We start from the raw sequence: 24,088 nt of genomic DNA on the forward strand, positions 1-24,088 counted from the left end.
GACTAAACATTTGTTTGTACGAATAAAGTAAAATGCTCTGTCCCCGTTTTCAAATATTCATTTTTAAAGGGAAATCAATTAGTGACTAGGTTAAATATTGGGCAAAAATAGTGAGATCAACAACGTGAACAAAAAATAAAACATATAAACAAAATATACAATTTAGTCATATAACAAGGCCAGATCTGGATCTGGCAGGAAGCCTTCATCGATGTCCGCTTCAATAGCACATTCTGGATTGCAGAGATGAGATTTGGCACGCATGTTTGCTGACAAAAGCATATGACGGCGGAGTCTTCCTTTGAGATGCTTGACTTGCTTTGGTCTCAGGCATCTAAAATTGAATTGGGATTATAATTGGAAAAAAACAAACAATTATGACATACCTGCAGTCACATCCTGCAACTGGACAATACTTTTCAGACGCGAACCATTCCGCAATGTGATTGACATGACCTCCGTGATTGCAAATCTGAAAATGTTTCATTTTGAAGTTAAAAAAAAACTGTCCTGCTTGTAAACTCACGTTGCAAACGCTGAATTGAGAGTATCTCTCGTTGTACTCTTTGAGAGCATAGTCCATATGATCATTCAAGTAAGGACACATGCATACACAACATCTTGGAAGTGAGAAACGACACTGGAAACATCCGAAACGAGATGGTAAGACTTGAACGGTGATGTCTGTTTTCTCTTCTTCAATGTCCTTAGCCATCAGCATCTTGTTTTCAGTAGGGTCCAATGTTTCAATATAGTTTTCGAACGTCAGACGCGGAGACATTGTTTTTGCATTTGGCCACCTTTTTCTATCCTTATCTTGTTCAATCAACGGCATTGTAGAGACACAAAGTGTTCGACCCAGACGTCCCAAGTTACGTCCCTTTGCAACATTCACTTTGCACCCCGTACAGAGAACATCAAACTGAAAATTATAAATAGAATCACGTTATCACAACTTTTTCACTTACGAAAAATTTGCTTGGATACGTATTGAACTTTGGATTGTGATCCAAATCTCCTTTGGTTACAGCAGCTCCCTTGGTGAGTTCCAAAATAGCCATGTACCGTGTCACTTCGCATTCGATAATCTCCGCCAGTTCTTCTCTGAAAACGTATTTCATCAGTATTTTGATATGCATAAACGTTTCTTACGTTGTTTCGGTGACTTCACTTCCATCTGGATGACGGACATATCTGAATGGGAACATCTCATCCATAGTTGGAGCACCGTATGGTCGTCTTGGCTTTCCATTGTTGAAGATATTGGCAAACATAGTCGAGAAGTCACGGTTCTTGATGTGTTCCGATCCACAATCAGTCATCTAAAAAGAATGAGATAGTTGTTTTATGTTAAGTGTCTCTATTATTACCATTGGTTCTCTTGAACGACGATCCAGACATCTTCCCACGCGGACGATGTGTGCGATGAGTTGAGGATCACCACTTTCCACCGCTTCTTCAAAGAGAACACGCAGTGGATCTGCGTGATATCCTAACCCAACAAATGGAAGACGGTCGAGTCCTCGAACAGTATGGAACATCTTCACAATATTCTCCACAAGATTATCTGGTGGTGTCAAGTTGATGATAAACAGAAGCTTCTCACGAACTGGCAGTTTCTGAAAAAAAAAGAAGTACAGTTAGAAAAAAGACACAGAAAAAACAAACCAATGTGATGAGTTGGTCGATAATATCCTGAGAGTAACCTCCAACAAATATCATTCTCATGACTAGAAGTGAGGCTTGACAAGTGACAAGAACATCTTCTTTGGTGGTCGAGTAGTTCAGGAACTGATCGCACGCCTCAATCCAATTGTCACGATTCCATGGTTGGGGATGACCGTAGAGCATTCGATCGTATGGTCCCATTTTCAGTGTCTTGTCAAACGGATTCTCATCAATATCTAATCCAATCTTGAAGAACTCGTGGATAGCTAGCTTTGCCTCTCTTCCGTTCTCCATGTAGATCATCCTAAACAACAAATTATTAAAAATGAATCAGAAGACAGTTTCTCACTTTTTGTACAATTTATGAACGATATGTGCCTGGTAGGTGATGTCCATTTTCTCGTACTTCTTGTTAGGAGGTCCTTGGCCAAGAGCAATTTTATCGATGATCTGTAAATATTAAAGTTCAATTCAATACCACTTCCCAGCGGGCACTCACATATTTGCAGAAGTCGCCACGACCATAACATAACATCTTGTACAATCTTCCGAACCACAGCTCAAACTTCTCATTTTGATACTTGGACAAGTAGATTTGATCCAAACGGTCAGGCATTCGTAATCCAACGGAATTCAACATCAAACGACGAATTGGTGTCATGTAAACGACAAGATTTGAATTCTCCATTCCAGGTCCCCTGAATGGAATATTCCTTTCAATGTCATCTCCAATGCGTTCTTGAACCAGACGAGCCAGATAGATAAGTCCAGGTAAACCCTTGACGTGATACATGGATTCCAAGCTGTGACGTTGGAAGAATCTTCTTTTCTCCTTTAATTTCGGATTTTCTGGTGTATCATCAGAGAAATCACTATCTGTGTTACATGGAGAAGGTGATGTGTAACAAACTGGATCAACAAGCGGTTTTTTACTTGTCTCGAACATCTAAAAACATTTAGATTTCTACACAAATCAGATGTTATCCACTCACTTTCTTTGGAAGAAGAGTATTTCTTGACCGGTATACCAGTTTAATTGGTGTTCCCACATCAACGTATTCATCCAAGCACTCCATGAAAGTTTCAAGTTTGGCACCAATCTTTAGGAAATTGAATCTGGATTGCTCGACAACGACTTGTTTCGGAGTAGTCGATCCCTGCAAAATAATATTTCAGTTTTTTAATGTACTCATCAGTAAACTCACATATTTTAAGGAATGGCGAATCAAGTATGGTCTCCGATTTGCGGCTGCCACCTTTTTCCGTTCTGAACATTTCCGCTGTTTGTGAACTTTTCCAGATCCAGTTATTGAAGGAAGCTGCGACCTTATTTTCTCTGCTTTCTGATCCTTTCGTCTAATATCCATGAACTTTCCCATTCTGGCACGGAGTTGACTCATAAATGCATAGAATACAAATGGTTTCTGAACTCCCACCGATCGACGAGAAATCTTTCGAGCCATCTTGACAGAGAATTGGAAATATTTACGGAGAAGCTTGCTTCTTTGATTTTTCCGAATGATTGCAGGTTTAGCAGTAGCTGCCCATTCCGCCTCGAAGTCATCCACATTTTCATCGTTGTCTCCGTCGTATTCAGAAAGCACATCAGTTTTGCTGTCCTCCTCAATATCCGAAACAACTGTATCCTTATTCAATTTAGTAGCTGGTTCCAAAATTTCCTCTTGAACAGTTTCCAAAGCGATAGGAAGAATCTTATCAATAATGGTCTGAGTCTTCTTCTCGCAAGGCATTAGCAATTTCCGAGAACTGTTTGGAATTGTCACTTGAACTTTGTACTTGACGCATGTCCTTTTGAATTTGTACAGAACTGGAATCCTCCTTGGTTTCTTGCTGGCAGCAACCTCCAATGTTCTCTTCGCTTGTTTGACCAGCTCTTTTTTCGAAAGAGATCCAGGCGTAGACGTTTGAACAATCTTCTTGGCGGTCTCAAGACGTTTTTCACAATTTTTAATCTTCTTGACAATCATTGCAGATGTCTTTTGAATTCCGCTTTTAGAATTGGTCGAAATTTGTAGAGACGATGGATTGTACTTTCCGAGTAAGTTGTAGCTCAGTGAAGGTCTTGGATACCGATGCGTCTTCATGTATTTATTCAATTTGAAAGTAATCAATGTTTGGATGTCAGCAGAAATCTGGTCACCCGTCGATTTGTAGAAATGTTGAAGGTACTCAAGCTTTTTCTGCTTTTCCGATGCGTCCTTCAATTTTCTCAACTGTGTATACATACTCCGTTTTAATTTCAGCTTTGGTCTCCACATCGGTTTTCCCTCAGGCAAATCTCCTTCCAGTTCGAGACGTGGGAACTTTGGATTAGCCAACTCCTCCATTATTTCAAGAGCATTGGGCTCAGCTTGCATCAAAGCAAGAATATCTTCAGCAGATGATCCTTGAGAGATTGATGTGATTGGTCCGATGCGTACACGGCGTTGGGGAGGGGATGAAGAACGGTGTCTTGTCGGGAATTCGGGCATGGGTGGAGATGATCGTCCAAAGAATCCTCCAAATGATCGCTCAGTCGATCGTGAACGAGACATTGCATCTGTGCCAATTTCAGTGGAGTTTGAGCTGAATGCTTTAAAAAGAGCACTGATTGGACGAACAAATGGATCCAATCTCCGTTTCACTGTCTCTGCCGGAGCTTCTTCTCCAACAAATTCGAGAATTTCAGATCCATCGAGGGCCCGAGATGAAATTGGTTCTCTTTCAGTCACATTGACAGCACTGGTCGAAGTTGATGGTGATCGGGATACTGTAGCTCCAATGTATACCAGTGGGTAATGCTTAGAAAGAGGAGGTACATCATCCACATTGTTCTCAGACACGTTTCGTTTTCTTTTCGAAATCGGTTGGTTATCCATGGAAACAAGATCTTGGCAGGAAGAGACAGTTGGGATTGGTGGAGGAGATCCAAGATTTGTACGAGGTTCAAATGTTGAAATTGTTGGAACAGCTGGATTAGTTGTAGCAGCATCAACAGCATTCAAGGCGTCGAGAAGAGAGTTTAATGAAGCATTGGTTGAAACCGTTATGGATGTCAAACTTCTTGATGGTGGGAGAGGATTAAACTTCGGAAGATCAACATATACATCTTTCGGTTGAGAATTGCCACGTGGCTTCATATCTGGAGTATCTTCAAATTTCAAGTTCTCGCTTTCCAGAAGTTGTGTCATGTTCGCTTTGCCAACTTTGTCAATGACCTTCGCCCATCGTCTCAAATAGCTAGTTGATTTTTTCTTCCTCACAACGGCATCAGCTTTAGGAGGTGAGAGTTTTTCATCCATTTTTTTCTGCCAGTCGCTCGGACCAAGTTTCTTCATGTACAATTTGTTACCCTCGAAGTCGATACGGTAATACCAGGTGACAGGTGGCTTCGGGGGTTTGAGAATTGATTTGGGCTTGAAGTTGCTTGCAATCGGAGCTGTCATGTGCCTATTGTGAGTTTGGAAAAATTTGACTTTTTTGACATGACGAACTGCATTGATTGCTGATTGCCGTTTGGACAACGAGGAGAGTCCACTTTCATCAATTTTTTTTCTTCGAGTACTTTCCATCCGTCTCAACTTATTGGCAGCTGTCTCATACTTTGGTTTATCTTTCGATGGTCCTGTTTTGGTGATTACTGAATCATTGAATTTTGGATTGAACATTGCTTTTATTGTAACCATTTTCTCATCTGGGCCGATAGATTTCAGCTGCTTCTCTATATCACCAATGACTTCTATTAAGCTCTTCACATCTTTAACTTTTTCCATCTCATGATTGTCAAAGAATCCTTTGACAGACGGTGAAAGTGGTTTTTCATTGTACTCATGTTCACGTTCCAACAACTTCAAATTTTCAGCTGTCAATTTGCTGAAGTGCGCAGTACCATCAAGAACCAATGTTGTTTCCACAGGCGTTGGCTTTCTCTTTCTTCGTTTCTTCTTTTTCTCAGCTGGTTGAGCAGGAAGAGCTGCAGGAAGCGGTTCCGGATCAGGCAAAACCAAAGGTGGCAGAGATTTCGGTGGTTTATATTCCCGACCCATCCGACTATAGTACTTCCGTTGAGACACCGGATTGTACTTCTGTACTCCTGTTGGGATTTCTAGTTGTGGAGGTGCTTCAGGTGATGGTTGAGCAGGTCTAGGGAGATTTGGATCGCCAGAAAGTTGGAGCGCCGATGGAATATCCATTCTAAGTTGTCTCCGAGTGGAGGTTTTACGACGAATTGGTCGTCCGGTGGGTTGCGGTCTACCTGGTCTTCCAGGTCTAACATTCGGATCCTCACTTGAAGACGCATGTGGTTCTTTGGAATCGGAATTTATTGCAGATGTCCAAGGAACTGATTCAGTTGTAACGGGTGGGTTTGACGTAGATGGTCCAGCTGAAGACACTTCAAGTGTTGGAAGACTTGATCCTGGTGTTGAAGGTCCTTGAGATTCCGTTGGTTTTCTCTTATTGATTTTGCCAAACGGTGACAATCCAAAGAAAGAAAACTTTGGTGGAGGATTTGTTGGTGGTGGTGTTGGTACAGCATCTGGAATGATCACTTCTGCTGGGAGTTCTTCTGGAACCACAATTTCTGCTTCTTTTTCCCTTTCCTTCTCCTCTTCGAGTCGTTTTGCTGCTGCTTCTTCCTCTTCCTTTATTTTTATTTCCTTGAGCATCAGTTCCCGGAGAGTTTCAAATGAGACTTCTGGCTTCGGTTCTGGTTTGGGCGGTTTTGGTGGTTCAGGAGTTGGAGGTTTTGGTGGTTCGTATGATGTTGGTCCAAATCGCACAGTTTTTGCAGATGGTTGCTTCCATTGGGACGAAGTTCCTTCTTCGCAGTCGGTAGGTGGTTTCAGTACTGATGTCAACTTCTCAGCAGGTTTTCCTGTCTTTTTAGATTCATCATCACTGTCAGATCCCGAACCTGAACCAGATCCCGATCCAGAACCTGACCCAGATCCTGATCCAGAGCCTGATCCGGAGCCTGATGCAGCTTTTCTACGTCTCTGGGACATTGGTGTCACATAGTTTGGAGAGTTCGAGATTGGCTTTCCATCAACAAATTTGACAATCGTCTCCGGCTCGATAGGATGTGGTCTCGGAGCATCAGATGTTGGAGATCTCTTCATCAATTTTCCTGTTTCAGGTTTTTTGATCCGAGGAAGAAGCGGCGATGTTCTGCCTTCGCTCTCCGTCTCAGTGTTGATAACCAGAGGTGGTGGTGCTTTTTTCCGTCCAAACAGCGCAGTGAAAAATGAATTTCTTTCTACTCTTGGGGTTGGCGTTGTTGTTATTGTAGGCATGATTGGAGTAGTTGGTGCAGGCGGCTGAGCCGGTGGTACTTGGCTCGTAGATGGAACGTTATCATCAGATTTTGGTGAATTTGGTTTGGTTTGTTTCCTCTTTTTGGCTTCTCCTCTTCTTGACTTGCTCTTCATTTCTTTCTCCTGTCTGATGAATCTCGAACTAGGTTCTCTTTTTTCAAGTTCTCCAGCAATTGATACCGATGGCCAAGCATGTTCATCTCCTGAAGAATCAGAATGGTAGATTCCTTTAACTCCTGGTTTATCCGATGTGGTTGGATTAGTCGGTGGAGGAGCTGTAGCTTTTGGAACTGCTACTGGTTCAGTGTAGGTCTTCATCACATGAGATTTTGAAGCAGTCATTCGAGGTAGTTGGGCAGGAGCAGTGGACGGTCCAGGTTCTGATTCATCGGCCCCTTTGTACAAGGTTGGAGTAGAAGATGAAGCGGTATCGGCATCTGCCTTAGCTCCCTCAGTTGAAGATTCCTGTTTTGTCTTGTCCTCGGCACCATCCTCACTCTTTTTTTCTTCCTTTTTCTTGGCCTGTTGAGCAGAAACTGGTCGACTCGAGCCAACATATCGCCGTGCCATCATTGCTGCTCTCCACTGTTGATCTGCAGGCATTTTTGGTGGTGGAGCCGGTGCAGGAATCAAGGAAGCAGGATCGATTTCCGCTTCGTTTTCTGGATTTTCAGAATTGTCTGGAACAACTGGCCGCAAAAGACGAACTGGAGAATTTGGTGAGTTTGTATCTGATCGGTCCTCTTTAGGAGTAGTAACGTCGATCCGTGGAAATAGAACATCGCCCTTGATGGATACTTCTTTCTCTTTCTCTTCTTTAGATTTCGATGGTTTCCGTGTGCTTGTCAACCAGTTACTCTTGTTTAGATGAGAATCCGAGTTATCCAAAAACGAGGGGACATCCGGGATGGGTGACGGTGATTCCTTATCAGAGGCGCTCGCTGCTTTTTTGACCAGAGTGAGAGTCTTGTTGAATCCAACGAAGTTGTCTTTAGTCTCCGCAGGCTTAGAAGCAATGTTCAGTGAGCGTCGACCAACTCCACGTTTCAGACATGGCTTCAGATTCTCTGTTGGTTCCACAATTACTTCAACTTCTTGCGGTGACTGATCAATACATTCGGACAAATTTTTCTTCTTCTTTTTCAAACGTTTCAGATTACTCAATTTGATCCTTTTGATGTTGACTTTGTAATTGGCTAATTTCCGAAGCATTTGTCTCCATGACATCGGTTGAGGTTTGTCGGCTTGAGGAGTTTCTGGTTCTGGCGATTCTTTTGCCAGCATTTCCTCCAATTCTTCTTCGGATTCTTCTTCCTCAGATTCATCAACCGTTTCTTCCTTCAAGTCATCGTCGGTCTTGTCCCCCTTTACAACAGGCTCCTTTAGCAATTTCTGCTGGTCCATGCCATTTTTCGGTGATTCACGTTCCGATTTCACTTCTTCTGACTCATCTTCAACATTTTTCTTCTCTTCCGCAGTCTTTTCTTCCGCATTCTCCTCTTTCTTATTCTCATCCACTCCGTTTTCCACGCCGTCTTTCACTTGCTTGAACTCCTCCGCCTTTTTGGATGTTTTGGACTTTTTCTTTTTCTTTCTCTCTGGTTCCCAGTATGTTGGAAGTGATTCATGTGGATACAAATAGATATCAGAAACTTTGCGATTCATTGGTTCCTCACACATCATCAATTGTTTCTGTCTCTCGAGTTCACTGATTCTCCGAATTGTGTTCAGAACTTTCGAGCGAGTTGCATCGTGATGAAGAATTTTCTGAGATCTAGTGAATCGTTTATACCTCATGTGTTGTCGTTGGTAACAAGATTCACTTTCCCGATCAGCGGAGTCAGATTCATGTTCAGTTGGATACCAGCGTGGTTGGAATGGGTGTTCCGTGTGAATTCCTCTAGCTCGGGATCGCCGAATTTGGTTTAGTTTCATCGTGAATTCTCGTCGAATACAGCTCATTTTCGGAAGTTTGGACCCCTTGAATTTTTTCAACGTCTTAGTTCTCTTGACAGACTTAGCAGATGATTCCAGTAAGAAATTTGAAAATGTTGGAGCAGTTTCCAAACTGGACTCCGAGTCATTTCCAGCTGATTTATCGACTGTTTTATCTTGTGCACTTGGCTCCTGAACCAAATTAGTTGCAGCCACTTTTGCTTGCCGTTTCTTCAACAAATCACGGTTATGCTTTTTAGCGAGTTTTTTCACAACTTTGGCATAACGGCAGCCAGTATCCACAGAAAACGAACGTCTCGTCATTATCTCCTTCGGTGATTTCTTAACGTAAGGTGCCGGAGTAGAAGGTGCTCTTGTTGGTGAGCGTTTCTCACGTTTTTTCTCTTTCTTCGCAGTGGATTTTATGACATTCGTCTCTGCAGAAGTTTTTGTGTTGACGGTGACTTTCGAAACGCGTTCACGACTTTCTCGAGCAATGGGTTTGTTGTCTACCAAAATGATTGCGGGAGTTCCTTTGGAAAAGTTATCAATCGGCTTGTCCTCCACAAATGCAAATACTGGATTCCTTGGGAGCTCTGGGGTCTCCGGTGCAATGATTTCTGGTCTCTCATCTGTGAATCCGACTGATTTCTTATGGATTGTTGTCTTTTCCAAAGTATTGGGGATAGTGGATGGTAAATCACAAGAAGAGATCTCTTCGACAGCGGATATACGTCTCACAAAGTGACCAGTTTCCGGAAGTTTTTTCAACGCTGGCTTTGGTTGAGAATCTGCAGGATGAGTCTGTCGATTCAGTTGTCGTTTTTTGCGGTCGATTATTCCAAACGGTGAATGATTCAGGTTAGGTAGCAGATAGCCTTCTTCATCAGAATAAGAAATATTTTCTTCTTCTGAGTCTTCTCGTTCGATCTTAATCACTCTTGGAAGTTTAATAATTGGACAATAATCACTATCACTTGGCGAAGATATGCGTGACTGCTCTCGTTTGCTCAGTGGAATCTTCTCGGAAGATGTTTCCGGGTAATAGGAGAAAATGTACTTCTTGTTATCCGGAATACGTGGAGGACCGATCTTTGCTGATGGTCTTGCTGCAGCTCGTTTGGCTTCTAGCATTCGATGATAAGCTATTGTCCAGGCTTTTGGTTTGGATGATGGAACTTTGGCATGACCGTAAACTTTCTTGTGGAATCTCAGCTGACGAGCATCTCTGGCTTTTTTCAGCATTGCCAGTCTAGCAACTCTCTTCTGATGATAATATGCTTTTTCCATATTCTTCATCTTCTTGTACTCCGCCTTAATAGTAGGAGGTGGTGTTGGCGGTCGGAAAGTTCTATCCTTCGTTTCCTTTGCATTAAGGTCCAAAAGGTTGGACATGTAAAATGGAACAGTCCACTTGTTGGAGTCTTTCGGGTATTTCATTTCCATCGGTGCAGGTTGGAAAGCTACCGTAAGTGAAGAGTTGAGCCAAGTCTCATCAAGTGGAATGCGTTGGATTTTGAAGACTGGTGGTTTTCTTTTCAAGACTCTTTTCTTTGTGACAAGAACAATGTCATTTTTCAAGATAGGTCGCCTCTCGAAGAGTTTTCCATAAGTCACGCGGAAACCGTCAAAGTTCTTCGGTTTACTGTCCATGTGAACTCTGATCGTTTGAATGAAATCTTTAAGTTCTTTGCTCAGTTGACGAGATCGGATCGGTGGAAGTTCATCTTCTGATCCAGATGATTCCAGCCAGTCTTCTGATTTTGGTGGAGCAAAGTTAGGCATTTCCTTCTTTGGATCTTCGGGAAACTCAGGAATCGGCAGTTTTTTCCACAGTTTGTATTCTCTCCGTCTCTCTTCTGCTCTTTTCTGCTCATCAATCTCTGTAGCTTTGTTTGCAGCAACCTCCTTGTCTTTAGCCTTCTTTTTCAACTCAGACAGCAGAGCAGGAACGACCGTAATCTCGCCAGCAAGAATCCGAGCTTCTCGATCAGCCAACATCTTTCGATACCGAATCTTTTCGTTTTGCTTTTGCACTCGAGTTGCCAGAGCAGCGTAACTGATCCACCGACGGATTCTCATACCAGTACGTTGATCATATGTGGTCATCATGTCCATGTCACCGTCTTGACTGATGGTGTTCATGGTATCCCGCATCATATCGATCTGAAAGAAAATAATAAAACAATAATGAGTTAGAGATTATGATAAACTTACATCAGCATCTCTGTCAAATGCCACATCAAACTCTTCTGATACAACAACTCTTTCCGCTTTCTCATCATCCATTTGCCAAGTAACCCACTGGAATTCACGATGGAAAAGTGCAGAGAGCTGATTATTCTGAGACGCTGTGAACGACCGTTCGTCGGTTCTCTGAAATGATTTGAATGATTTCAGTTGTTATTTTTCAAAGTATTACCTGAAGAAGGGTGTCAACAGCCGCGTTTCCTGGTTTGTAAGCCTGGACATTCCAGATAGCCGGCGTCTTTTCGTGTTGCACGGGATCGCTCTCGACTGCATATTTCTCTCGGAACGTGTTATCCACAGGGCATTTCTTGCGCTTCTGGATAAGGTAATAGAGTTTGTTTGAGTATTGAGAGTGAAGATCATAGTTCTTGCAAGAGAATTTGTAGATGTTACTTCCACACACATGACACGGCAACTTTAGATTCACAATGTTGGTGCATCGATAGATTGTTGTGTCTGGTTTACAAACAATACATTCCTCCTTGGTAGGCCATGGTTCTTGAATACAAGCTGAGCAGGTAATGGGAGCGTCTCTCCTCAGAAACTGATCCAGACTTGACTGAAAAGTGTATGGTTAAATATTTCCTTCTAAAAGACGGCTAAATTAACTCACTCTACGTGGAAGTCCTCTGGGGTGAACAGCTGTTGGATCACTATTCTTTCTACCTGGTCTTATTGATTGGAAGTTGTCTGTACTTCTGACTCGCCGAGCTAGTTGCGGTGCGGTTTGTGGTGTGGTGTGTAGATCTCTGAAGAACGCCGGGTCCACCACAATGTGACGACGAGATTTGCGGAATATGGGCAAAGATGGTACATGGTGCTCGGTGATTTCTCCCCATGACACGGTTTTTGTAGGTTTCGCAACTGCTCCAAGTGGTGCTACAACTGGATGCAGTTCCGGGTGAACAGGGATTTTGATACTGCTCTTCCTTGGACTTCCTATCGGACAGTCACCGCGACGTTTCTGTTTCACCGCGTCCTCGTCATAGAGATTCGTCAGAACAGATCCTAACTTGTGTGGTTCATCATCCCTTTCCTCCTCTTCAACAGAAACTTTTCGCATATTGGCTCTTGTGTGTGGGTTGATTCTGCTTGGTGATGGAGTCTCTGCTCCTGTGTAGAACATTCCAACTTTTCTCCTGACAGAGTTCTCTTCTGTGTCATCATCCGAGTCACTGATAATACCAACCCCGTCAAACATTCTCCAGAATTCAATGACGCCGTCACCAGTCCGTCTCTCTGGAGAATCCTCCTTGATATTATCCGAATCCTTATCGTCTTCACCTTCACTCTCCTCAGATGTTGTCTTTAAGTCATCCTCTTCCACGTTCACATGCTCCTCACTCATTAACTCTTGCTCCGTTTCTTCAATCACTGGTTGACGGAAAGTGATTATTCTTCTCTCCATAATAGCTTGTTGTAGTTCTCGTCGATTCTTCATCTCGTACACTTGGTCTTCATTGTAGCGACTCTTATACTCACACTCGAAATATCCGTAGTATCCTGGTTTGAGTAGATCGATCAAACCATGAGGGATGTTGATACCTTAAATGTAAGGATTGGATACTATTGATTTATATTTTGAACTCACTGTGCTCCTCAAAAACCGGTGGACGGATTCGATTCTTTGGAGCATCTCGACCAACGAGAGTAGTTTCAGTGTAAAAATCTCTGTAGAACTGCGCATCTTTCTCGGGTACAACAAGTGGTGACTTTTCAAGTTCAATTGGAACATTGTTTCGTCTCTTGGGAATTTTCGGACAGAGTGTGAACATTTCATTTCGTCCTTCATCCAAAATCTGAAGACCTGGCCAAGTAGTAAGAATTGGATCGTTGAAGATGTAGGAAACGTGGAGATTCTTTGCAGCAGCCAACATCGCTTCGATTGTGACGTATTCGAACATAGGGTCAATATGATCAAGTTGACGAGGTGGTTGCGGCTCTTTGAATGGAACGACTCTTCTCATGAACTTTTCCCCAGTTTTTCGATCAGTATCAGCAATCATAGGTGAATCCCAATTGATAAACTTTGTGGGTTCGGTAATAGCACAGATCACATTGTGATTCACTTGGTATTTATCCAATCCAAGTTGATGTTGTGCTTCTTCCGACAGATTCGGTTCAAAGAACTCCGGTCCATAATGATCACGTGTACCTATCCGACCTTGAAAATCGGCGAGGATCTGGTTAGCCATAATACGACGAATAGCGTCAGAAGAAACATCTTGGTAGCTGACTGCTTCGGTCGAGCTGGTACTGAAAGAAAGATCAGGACAAGATGGGCTTCGCCGAATCGTAGGTAGTTCAGCCTTGATAGATGATGGGAGTTCGTAGTCCTCGAGATAGTAGCATTTACGTTTCTTGGGTGGAACAGGTATTCTTCGTCTTTCGATTTCACGCATAAAGTTTGGTGGCTGCAATCAGAGAGTTGCTGAGATAGGCAATGTTATATTGAACTTACAATATCATATTCACAAAATCTCAATCTACCCATTGGGAACATGTACTTCTCCTCCTCATCATAGACTGCAGTTGGTTTTTTCTCTGAAATCGGAATTCGCGCTTCCACCTGCTTCGAAACATCGCCCTCAAAGTTCTCAATAAAAATATTGTGATCAATTTGATATGGAAGTTGTGTTTGAAGGTAGTTCATGAACTGATTGTATGCTCCAATAGTAGTGTTTGCAATTACTGAGCAGTTTTTCCTTAAGTCAAGAATCTCCTCCATTGATGGTTTGTTAAGCAGCATCTTTGGTTTGACACCGAAGAACTGAAATGCATAAAAATAAAATTTCTGATATTTAGATTCTTGGAGTAACTAACCAATCGCTCGTGTCTGACGTGCTTGGTGGACAGATTGTATTGTCCATCATTGCACATACGGTTATACAACTGCACAGCCTTCCGAAGGATTTGATTGTAAGAGCACTTGTTCGAGAAAAAGTAATTCTTGTCGTAGAATGTCTGCCATCCAACTTTCATGTGATTGTTGAGAGCTAGCTGAAAATTATTTGATATATTCAGAATTTAACTTTAGTTTCTTCCTTACCTTCAAATCTAGAGTAACTCTTTCCTTAATACTCGACTGTCTCTTGTCATTCTCCTCATATCTTCCATAAAGAATATCACGCTCATGTCGACGTCTTCCCCAATACATCAGATGTTCAAGTCGTTTGACAAAAGTGTGCTCTGCGAGTCGATCCGGCTTGTATCTTTGCAATCCGAGAGGTGCAGTTGCTGGTTGATACACAACATACATTCTCTTCTTCTTGATTCCAAAGTAAGCATCTTCTGGAGTTTCGTACTCGAAATCATCTTTCTCATTTCTGACGGATAAAGCTTGAGGTGTTCTGACATGTCTGTCTGCCACTGGAGCAGTGCCTGGAGCAGGCGGTGGTGGTGGTGGAGGAGTTGGTTCAGGTTTTGGAAGAGGTATCTCATCATCAGAACTGTTGTTGTCCGCCAGTTGAATTGCTGCACGAATCATGAAACGAGCCTTTTCTGGATCCTCTTCACCAGAGACATCGGGTACAACTGATGCCTTCTTTGGTTCTTTTTTCTTAGATTTTGGCATTGATAATCCGATCGGAGCTTGAATTGGTTGTGCAGCTTTTTCCCTCATCTCTCTTTCTTTTTCCTCACGTTCCTTGATGTATTCAGGTTTCATGAATATCGATGAAGAGTCAGTGATCAACTTCGGTGGCAGAACTCTCTTCTGAAACTCTCTTGCTTTCCAGCGTTGAAACTTTGGAAGTTCGTCGATAATTCGACGTCTTTTGACTTTTGTGTCAATCATCAGACGATGAGCCAAAATTTGAGGTTTTGTTATCTCCTGCCAACCAAGTTTAAAGAACTTCTCGCGAATCCGTTTGCTTGCACCAATGAAGAATGTGTTGCCCATAGAAGCGTACATATACTTTCTCTCCGTTTCCTTCTTGTTGTAGTAACGAAGTTTCGCGTGACACTTGCACAGAGTTCTCATGTTGTCCGACAATCCCGTTGGAAATCCAGTTTCTGGGTGCACTGTCTTGAGGAATGGATTTGGAGGTGGTGCATTGTGGTCTTCATTTTCTGATTCAGAATCTGATTGCAAATCTGGTCGAGGGTCCGGCAGAAAAAGTCGAAAGAATGGAGCAACCATCTGACAAATTTCCTCAGTAGCAATATCATCTTTTGCTTTATCATAAGGAAGGATTTCTGGTTCCGGTAGAATTCCATCAGGAAGTGAGACATAATCCTTCCATTTCGAACCATCCTTCCCAATTTTAACAAACTCGTTTCCACCATATTGCATTATGACAGAGTTTCGAAGCCAATCCGACCAAATAGAACGTGTATCCTCGGTGATAGTGAAAGCAAGTCCTGGAATTCAGAACGTTTCGTTAAAATTGATCTTGTATGTGTGGAAAACTCACTTTTCAAGGACCTTTCAGAGACTTGATAAGCATTCCATCCCTCTTCCAAGCGATTACACATCATTGTGAGAGTTTGTGCAGGGATCATTTCTTGAATTTGAAGTCCTCGATAGAAGTGAACGGAGTCGGAACCAGCATAAGGATTGATACTTCCTTCGTAGTGTTTTGGACTCTGCAATTATCTCTTTCATATACAGTTCGAGCAACAAAAAAAACTTACTCTGACGATTCTGTAGGAATAGTCACTACGGTCAAAGCACATGATAGCATTGACTCCCGGGAATACAAAATCAAACGTTTCAACTCCAATCGCTTGGTACAAAACTTTCGGCTTCACTGTAGCAAAATCGCCATCTGCAGAAACACGTTCTACTGCTTTGTACAAGTAACTCTCGTAATCAATCTCAGGGATTTTGTGAACTTTGTCCAAGATCGACTTGTCCTGAAAGAGAATGAGATAAGTCGGATTAGCTCTACGTTCTAACTCACAGCTTTAGATGGATACTTCCAGTGATTTGGCACAGGGACAACGGGATCGTTTTTAGAAGCTTCGTATTGATGGTAGTAGTCCAGTAGTGGCACCTCTTCGTTTTCAAACGGCATTCTGATATAAAGTAAATTAATTTCAGATTTTTTCTCAAAATTATCCACTCACGTCTCACGTCGCTTTAGAGAATGTCTAGTTGCAGTGCATCCTCTGTCAATGTGTTTGAAAGTGATGACTTGCCATTTCCTATACGGTTTGTCGCCAATTGCACGTCCTCCAACAAGGTGAGCCGGATTGACATTCATTGCATATACACGATGCTTACTAGTATGTACAAATAACTCGTTAGTAATGTACGGGTTGAACTTCATATCGATAATTCTCTCGTCTTTGTGAAGTCCAATATCATAAATAGCACAGGGCACTTCCGGTCGGCGTACATCATACAAAAGGACATTGGATCCATCCCAGCAAGCTATCTCCAATGGTCGTGTTGAGCATAGTGCGGTTCTTTGAACACCTCCCTCAAAGAAAACTGCGTTGAAAGCTTTCGGACAACGGACGTCCATAATACGGAGTGAATTATCGTCTCCGACAGCAAGTAGGAATGGATTATGCCTGACAGAAAGAAAGTTAGCACATTGAGAATATCGTGAAGTTTTGTAACTTACCAAACCCAGTCAATTGTATTTACAGGAATAAGTGAATCATAGTGAGCAAGGTTTCTCGCTGGTCTGACAAGATCAATAACGGTAACCGTACTATTTCTGAAAGGATAATAATCAACCTCTTGGAACTTCGGATACAAAAATTTTGGTAAGGCTAGAAAGTACTTACACAGATGAACCGGTACGATGGTTGACTGCCAACATTCCCTTATCAAGACGGCCCACACGCAGTCCGTAGACAGTTTCACCCGGCAATGAGCAGAGGTCTTGTCCACTGATCTTAGCACTGAAAAAATGAATAATTTGTATTAAAAGCTCAAACTTGTTCACTTACAAATTGATATCATTGAAATTACTGATATACCGCGCTAAACAAAGGTCACCAGTATTTTTTGCATATGGAAAGTAAGTGATATGTTCATGAAAATCGATCGCCGTCACAAATTGGTTCTTCGATTTGTCGACAAGTTTGTGTTTGAAATACGGCTCATTACTGCGAAACGCGTCCATCGGATGCATGATTTCACGGACCTGAGAAGATACAAATAATCGATTTGTGTGCGAAAAGGGTACTTACCGAAAGATGGTCGGTCGGGTCATATTCAACAATAATACGCTCACTGATGAAGCGCATTTCACGTTTCAGTCCGAATTCGTTGAATCTGCAAAGAAAAATTAAAGTTTTGTTTGTAAAACTAGTCTTCTATCATTAATTTCATATGTTTTATTGTAAAACTCACTCATTTGGACAGCATTCTTTGAAAATATCATCAAATCCGAGGGTGATTTCAGCCATTGTTGAGCAACTGAAATAGCAAACCGAATTTGCTGCACAAATACCAGTTCAGTGAATAAATTCTTGAAAAATTACATGAATAACTAAGCGAAACGACAACAATAACAACTAATAATTAGTGAGAGAACGTAATGAGTCCTCCTCGGCCATGGAGAAACCTAGGCCACGGCCAAGGCGAGAGAGAGTGGAGATTGCAGACGCAAACAGTGTTTGAGAAGAGAAAAGAGAATACGCTTGGAAAATGTCGAGTGTAACAATTCTCAATCAAATAATAAAACGAATGAATAGAAAATCATTCAGTGACACAAAAGTTTAGATAAAAATCTTATCAGCAACTTGAGTATTACGATTTTGTCTCTTTTCCGAGAGGCGTGTTGCAAAATTGATTGTGATAAACTTTCTGTCACTGAATGAAAACAAAAACGCTCGATCAAATAAAACTTTATTTCCATGAGCTCACATTCTCTTTCAGCAAAAGACCCAACGAGAGGCGATTAGAAAATTAAAACTCACAGATAAATGCATCCCCGATGAACAACAAGTAGTCAGATTCCAATACATATATTGTTTATTGAATGTTTATATTGTAGCTTGAATATTATCAGAATCAGATTTGCTTATTCAACTTAGGCCTCCATTTTGGTCGAGCGTTTTCGGAAGTTTAACAACCTGAAATATGAAAGAGATCGTATGTTTTAATCAAATGCTGTCTAAATGTAAAACCTACAGTTTAACTAATCAGCGTTGTTAAAACCGCTATATTCAAATGTTGATTTCACAACATAATCGTTGCGTTTGTTATTCATTTTCGACCAACGACAAGTTTGAAAGAATCTAGAGTGCTCCAGCTTTGGATTTCCTTGTCTACTTCATTTCACTTGGCGGCAATGTGGTTGGAACCGTTATAAAAAACACGATATTTTTCTCAACACTTATAAACATAGATTCCATTTTACTCTGATCCGAACTTTTTGATGTCTTCAATACTGCTTGATGAGCTGAGCCACTCGGTGTTAAACAGTTTCTTCGGCATTTGTGGTCTAGAAATTCAACATTAAACAAATTGCGTTTTTGGTTGAACATCTAAAAAAGTAAACGAATGGTAAAGATTTATTTGCTACAACTTTAATACAATTTCCATTATGCAACTGACTAGCGCCGCAAAAACTTCATAAGTAGTCTAAATTAAAAAAAAAAAACTTTCCACATTCAAAAACTCCACTATTTAAAACAAAAGCAAGTTCGACAAGAAATTCTTAAACTAGATAATCAAAAAGTGAATACCGTGTTCGGATAAGTTATGCAGGGGTTTCCAAAATATGTTATCAGTGGAGCGCGCTTGATCTGACTGTACAGAACGCGAGATTTCGTTCCTCGAACATTTTCAATAGCTAAGCAGCATTTTTGCTCAGAAATCTGAAAATAATTGTTTTCTCTTTTCAGGTCTTCAAGCTGCGTCTTAACTTTTGTGGAAGTACCCTTTTTTAAAAATACCGTATTTTTGTAAAATGAGTTGATTGTGACCGTAGTTTATCTACAATATGGAGTTGTTGGTTTCTGTTTATCCTCCAGTTATCCCGTTTATTTATGTTGGATGTTTCCATAGTCTTTACCTAATTTAAGGCACTATAAAAATCATAAGAAATACTATTTGGCCAAAATTTCATTTAAAAATACTTTAAAATTACTATAAACAAAATAATAGATAAGATCATTACAAAATACAAAAAAAAATTGGATAGAAATATGCATACAAAATGACATGAGTAAGTCGAAAAAAAGCACAGAAGAATCGATTATCCAAAACCGGAGTATAAATAAAGTTCACGGGAAATAAGAAAGGGTCAAGAGACTAGACATATGTTTCTTGGCGGTGAATTGGACGGATCATGTCGGCGTCTGGAAGTTTTGAAGTAAAAGTAAAAGTGGAATATTGAGTTCAAATTGAGAATGGTTGGTTAAAAAGGTGTATGTGACTATTATGGTAGGACAGTGAGTAGGTTGAGACGATCACTTCTCCTTTCTTCGCATAAATGACAGTAGTCCCTTCTTTTTCTTTTTCTTCTCATCTTTTGCGTGTTTCTGGAATAAGAGAGTGCATGTTAGGTTGAATTAGTTCATAGTTTATAATTTTTTCGTCAAGTTTGAGATAAACTACTTGAAAAATTCAGACGTTTTCTATTTCTTCAGAATCAGATTGGACTCTTACCTCCTCCTCAGAAGCAGTTGTGCAAGATCGAGATGTTGTATTACCTGAAGAGTTTTATTAGTATGTGTTATTCGAAGCGATTAGGGACATGTATCCATAAATAGTGCAAGTAGAGACCACTGAATAACATTGTTACCTTCACTTGTTCCCTGCGCTTCCAGACTCGGTTTCTCGTTGGGTTTCTCACTTAATTCGGGTGACATTGACATGGGGAAAGAGTGGTCACCTGTACATAGAGTTAGATATATTGTGAAAGTTAGAAAGAGTTGGAAATCACACATGCAACACAAAAAGAGAAAGAATAACCTACAATCAAACACAACTGAGTGGCTCATGTACGATGTATTGACGCTTTCTTCGGAAGTTTGAACTGGAAAATAAACTGAAAGTGGCATTCGAAGAAGTATCACGAGGGGAAAAGCAATCGGATAGGATTGAAGCAAAAAAAAAAGAAAAATGCAATATGGGAGAAAGATAGCATACCGGGACAATATAAACTTTCAATTTACCGTTATTTGTGACAGGGGAAATTCCTGCATTCAATCCATCATCAGATGCACTCAAAGCGGCTTGCGAAAGTTTATGCTCTCGGACCCCTTGCATTAACGAAACCGTATCTTAAATCAGTTCATTCAATTCACACCATTCCGTATCTGTAATTGAAACTGACCTGCTTCACAATCATCGTATTGTGAGTAACTCATAGCGGTTCTCGCAGACGAGAACGGTGTTCCCATAGCATTCTTAGCTTTCACCATGGCAACATATTTCCTAATATCTTCATCTGTCTCAACTGAGAATGGATTCGGTGCATAAATTTGATGGTATACTTGCGTGTGGTTTTGATATTGCTTATCAATGATTCCCTTACTAGCCGTTCCGATAAGAATTGCTCGGTCGTTAGTGGAACTTTGTCCAACGGTTCCGTCGGAACTTGGCTGGAATACAAAATGTTTTGATCTAGCATTTCAGCATCCAAAACTTACTTTGACTAACAAAGAGATGTCTTCGTAGGTAACATGGTCCAAAATTTGACTTTGTGGTCCTGCGGTAACCGTTCCCAAACGATTGTTTTCTTTAATTGCTTTCTGTTTCTCTTTGAATTCTTTAGGATTTGTAGATGCTGGACTAAATTGATGAACACTATTTATCTTGACCGGTGTTCCACTTGCAGATGGTACGTTCACATCATGAACCCACTAAAAATGAAATTGAGATAGACATATGTCAGGTTTTATTACCTTTGTCACTTTTTTAGGATTATCAGCTCCATACTCCATGAACTCCACTTTCTGATATGCATTTGGACTATTCAACCAACGAACCCGTTCTTGTTCCTTACGCAACAAAGCGAGACGATGAGCAGAAACACTCTCCAAGTTGGTCTCATCAATTTGTCCGTATGCTGACGTAGTTGGAGGAAGAGCGACATCATTGTTATTCACCATAGAAGTAGACATTGCAGACTTTGGCCGGAGTTGTGGCTGGCGATAGACATGTCCTGTCCGGAAGTTCTGTAATTAGTTGGAATCATGAGAACAAACTTGTGATTGTTTTCTTAGTTACCGCGTGATCCAGAACTCTCATCCAAGATTCCCATTCTAATTCTCCAACTCTCCAATCAACAGTTCCGTTTCTTTTCAGGGAATTAGCTGAAATATAAAAAATATTAGTTAAAACTTTTTCAGTGGCACTTACTATTTTTAGAATTACGAAAAGCTCTTTGAATAGCTCTCTCGTCCGGAATGATCAGATTGTCAAGTCCAGCCCTTGCAGCACGTACCTCAATAAGCGTTTGTTAAAAATTTATTTCCTCCCACTCAATTTATTTTTCTTTAGCGATATGTCAAAAAGAAATTCTGATGTCTTTTAGACAATTTAAAAACCTGGTGATCACAAGCCGTGACCAAGTTGCGCATAATTATAGCTGTCTCCTCAACGGACTCTCCAACAACAAAACATCCTTCTCCTCTGATCAGCAGAACCTTAAAATTTCAAAAAATGTCTACTGGTTTTTTGGTAACACACAAGATTGGCGATAGTTGGAAAACGCGGAAAAGACAGCTTTTGATTGAATTTGAAATTAAGGAAGAACGTTAGCCACCTGAGTTTCACATGCTATCACAGTGTTGTTGGCTAGAAAAGTTGCATGCTCGATAGTGTCACCGACAACAAGGAATCCTTGGTTGCGGAGAAAAAGGACCTGAAAAAGAAGCATGGAAAGCTGGAAAGTTGATAAAAAGCTATGTTTGGCAGAAAAGGAAAACGCACATTTTTGTCTCCGAGACTTTCGACGAGTTCATCGAACGGAATATCATCATCACCAATATCCTGAAAACACAAGACTATCCACGTCCACTAAAACCTTTGACCTACGTGATAATCATGATATCCAACAGGCCCAATGACCATCGCTTCTTGACAAAGAGGCAGAAGACCACATTTCATGCTGGCAACGGCTGCAACAATCGCAGTGTGCATATGGAGAACACATCTAACCATTGGACGAGCTTTGTAGATAGCAGAATGAAGGAGAAATGCTGGCTGAAACACACATTATGAAAAAACAACAGGTTTTAGTTGAATAACCTGATTAACTCCAGCTTTCAATGCACCGCAATCCAGAATTTTCCCATTTTCATCAATTTTAACAATGGTTGCAGCAGTAATTTCATGGTAGAGGAGTCCATATGGATTCATCAGGAACGTGTTCTCTTCATCATTTGTACGGTACTGAACATAGAAACATAAGAGGCAGAGTTATAAAATTAACTCACCGAAATTTCATTGTGAATTCCTTGAGACCACTGAAATAAATCAGCTAAACGAAACAAGCATGCTAACTTGTTTCTTTGAATACGTTCTACTTTTGAATACGTGTCATTTCCACGAAGATCCGCAATAGCTATAGTGTTCCCACCTGGAAATAGTTAAATTTCTTTAACAATGTCTTACTACAAGATTTTTAATTAAACATAGAAAAAAGCTTACCGAACTTAATGAACTCCAAGCCCATGCACTTGGAAAATGACATAGTTCAAATAATAAATTGAATATGAACTCTCTGCTGTTCCAGACAGGAAATTAGAATAAATGCTATACTAGAACGCTCAAAAAGTTTGAGTATTTGAGAATTTCATGCGGAGAAAAAAAGAAAATTGCTTTTTTTGAAGGTGCAAATGATTGTTGTAATCGTTATTGTGGCTCGCCAAACATGTGAGACAGTGTGAGAAAATTGGCAGTCAAAACCACAACCTTTACGCGCTTTGATAAATGATAGGGTGTGGTTTCTTTAGTTATCCCTTTTTTCTTCTTACTTTTTCTATAAGTTTTTTATTCTTTGGAAAAAAGATAGGAAGTAAAAAATAGATCGATTCCCAAGACGCTATATAAATCATTCGCCCATCTTACATGGGAACACCCTGTTTGACCATAAATCAGTCTTTTGCATTGAAAAAGACTTGAAACTTCAAAAATAAAAAGTACAAACCGTATGTGTGTAGATTTCCAAATGACATATTCCCCTGAGGAACGGTAAGGTCCGAAAGTTTTTGAAGGACTTGCAAGTGATCGGGATCCGTTTTCGCAGTGTCACACTCCTAAAATAATGTTTTAATATAGAAAAAATGAAAGAGAATACAACAAACCTGTCGAATAACTTCCTCCAGCTCGTGGCAGAATGATTTTGATTCGAGTATCTGTTGCACTCTTTTCCGTCTCTCCATCTCTGACAAATCCTCCTGAAATAAAGCATCCCTCATCCATCTTTTAAGCTGATTAGAGAGCACTCCTCTTTTCTTTCTCTTTTTTCTATTCACTGTGACAGCTCTTTTCAAAAAATGACACTAGCAAGAGAGCCTTTTCCAATAATGAAGTTCTTCATTAATTGAAAAGGGGGAATTGGAAAAAAAGAGGTCAGAATTAGAGAAATACGTAGGCAGTAAAATTTATTTCTCATGAATGCGAATTTCGCTGAATTGAATTCACTCACTTTGATTACTGCCGGTCTTTGCAGATCCTTGATATATTCGGGGTCATCAGGGTCCCGAAGATAGGGACGCTCTCGTTCCTTACTTTTCTGCCCATACATCTGGAAAGAAAAACACTTTTTTAGTAACACTTGAAGAGATTTGAGTATTCAGAAAATTGTCAATTTAAAAAAAAGTAGCATAAAATGAAATATGATATAGCAAGAATGCTTTTACGGGACCCGACAAAAAAGAAAAATATACAACTTGAAGAAATAAAAAAGCAGGGGTAAGTAAAGATCAAAAAAGGCGAGTCTAGAACCAGAAAAGCAAAAAACCGTGATACTTAGCCATGCGACGACACAATGTTTGCACAA

The 24,088-nt window shown here is 40.7% G+C and overlaps 2 protein-coding genes across 2 annotated transcripts; both read right to left on the reverse strand.

The window, feature by feature from the left end:
• Positions 1-162: 162 nt before the first annotated feature.
• GCK72_024323 (uncharacterized protein) lies at positions 163-17,534 on the reverse strand (the record flags this gene model as incomplete). Its single annotated transcript, XM_053735830.1, has 27 exons — positions 163-334; positions 387-472; positions 527-922; positions 969-1,104; positions 1,153-1,322; positions 1,371-1,619; positions 1,669-1,972; positions 2,018-2,118; positions 2,168-2,614; positions 2,661-2,825; positions 2,874-11,084; positions 11,136-11,294; positions 11,341-11,727; positions 11,782-12,713; positions 12,760-13,582; positions 13,630-13,938; positions 13,992-14,168; positions 14,218-15,530; positions 15,584-15,755; positions 15,804-16,025; positions 16,073-16,187; positions 16,239-16,688; positions 16,742-16,837; positions 16,908-17,024; positions 17,073-17,269; positions 17,316-17,400; positions 17,479-17,534. The coding sequence occupies 27 exons, from the start codon at positions 17,532-17,534 to the stop codon at positions 163-165; spliced, it is 16,047 nt and encodes a 5,348-aa protein (XP_053579396.1).
• A 2,167-nt stretch (positions 17,535-19,701) lies between these two features.
• GCK72_024324 (uncharacterized protein) lies at positions 19,702-23,833 on the reverse strand (the record flags this gene model as incomplete). Its single annotated transcript, XM_053735831.1, has 17 exons — positions 19,702-19,787; positions 19,880-19,969; positions 20,253-20,360; positions 20,414-20,681; positions 20,730-20,942; positions 20,985-21,257; positions 21,310-21,395; positions 21,442-21,526; positions 21,630-21,728; positions 21,848-21,946; positions 22,015-22,074; positions 22,120-22,287; positions 22,333-22,476; positions 22,521-22,663; positions 23,234-23,342; positions 23,391-23,483; positions 23,735-23,833. 17 exons carry the CDS (start codon positions 23,831-23,833, stop codon positions 19,702-19,704), a joined length of 2,223 nt encoding a protein of 740 aa, XP_053579397.1.
• Between the last annotated feature and the right edge of the window lie 255 nt (positions 23,834-24,088).

Source organism: Caenorhabditis remanei, chromosome X, assembly GCF_010183535.1.
Source record: "Caenorhabditis remanei strain PX506 chromosome X, whole genome shotgun sequence".
NCBI lineage: Eukaryota > Metazoa > Nematoda > Chromadorea > Rhabditida > Rhabditidae > Caenorhabditis > Caenorhabditis remanei.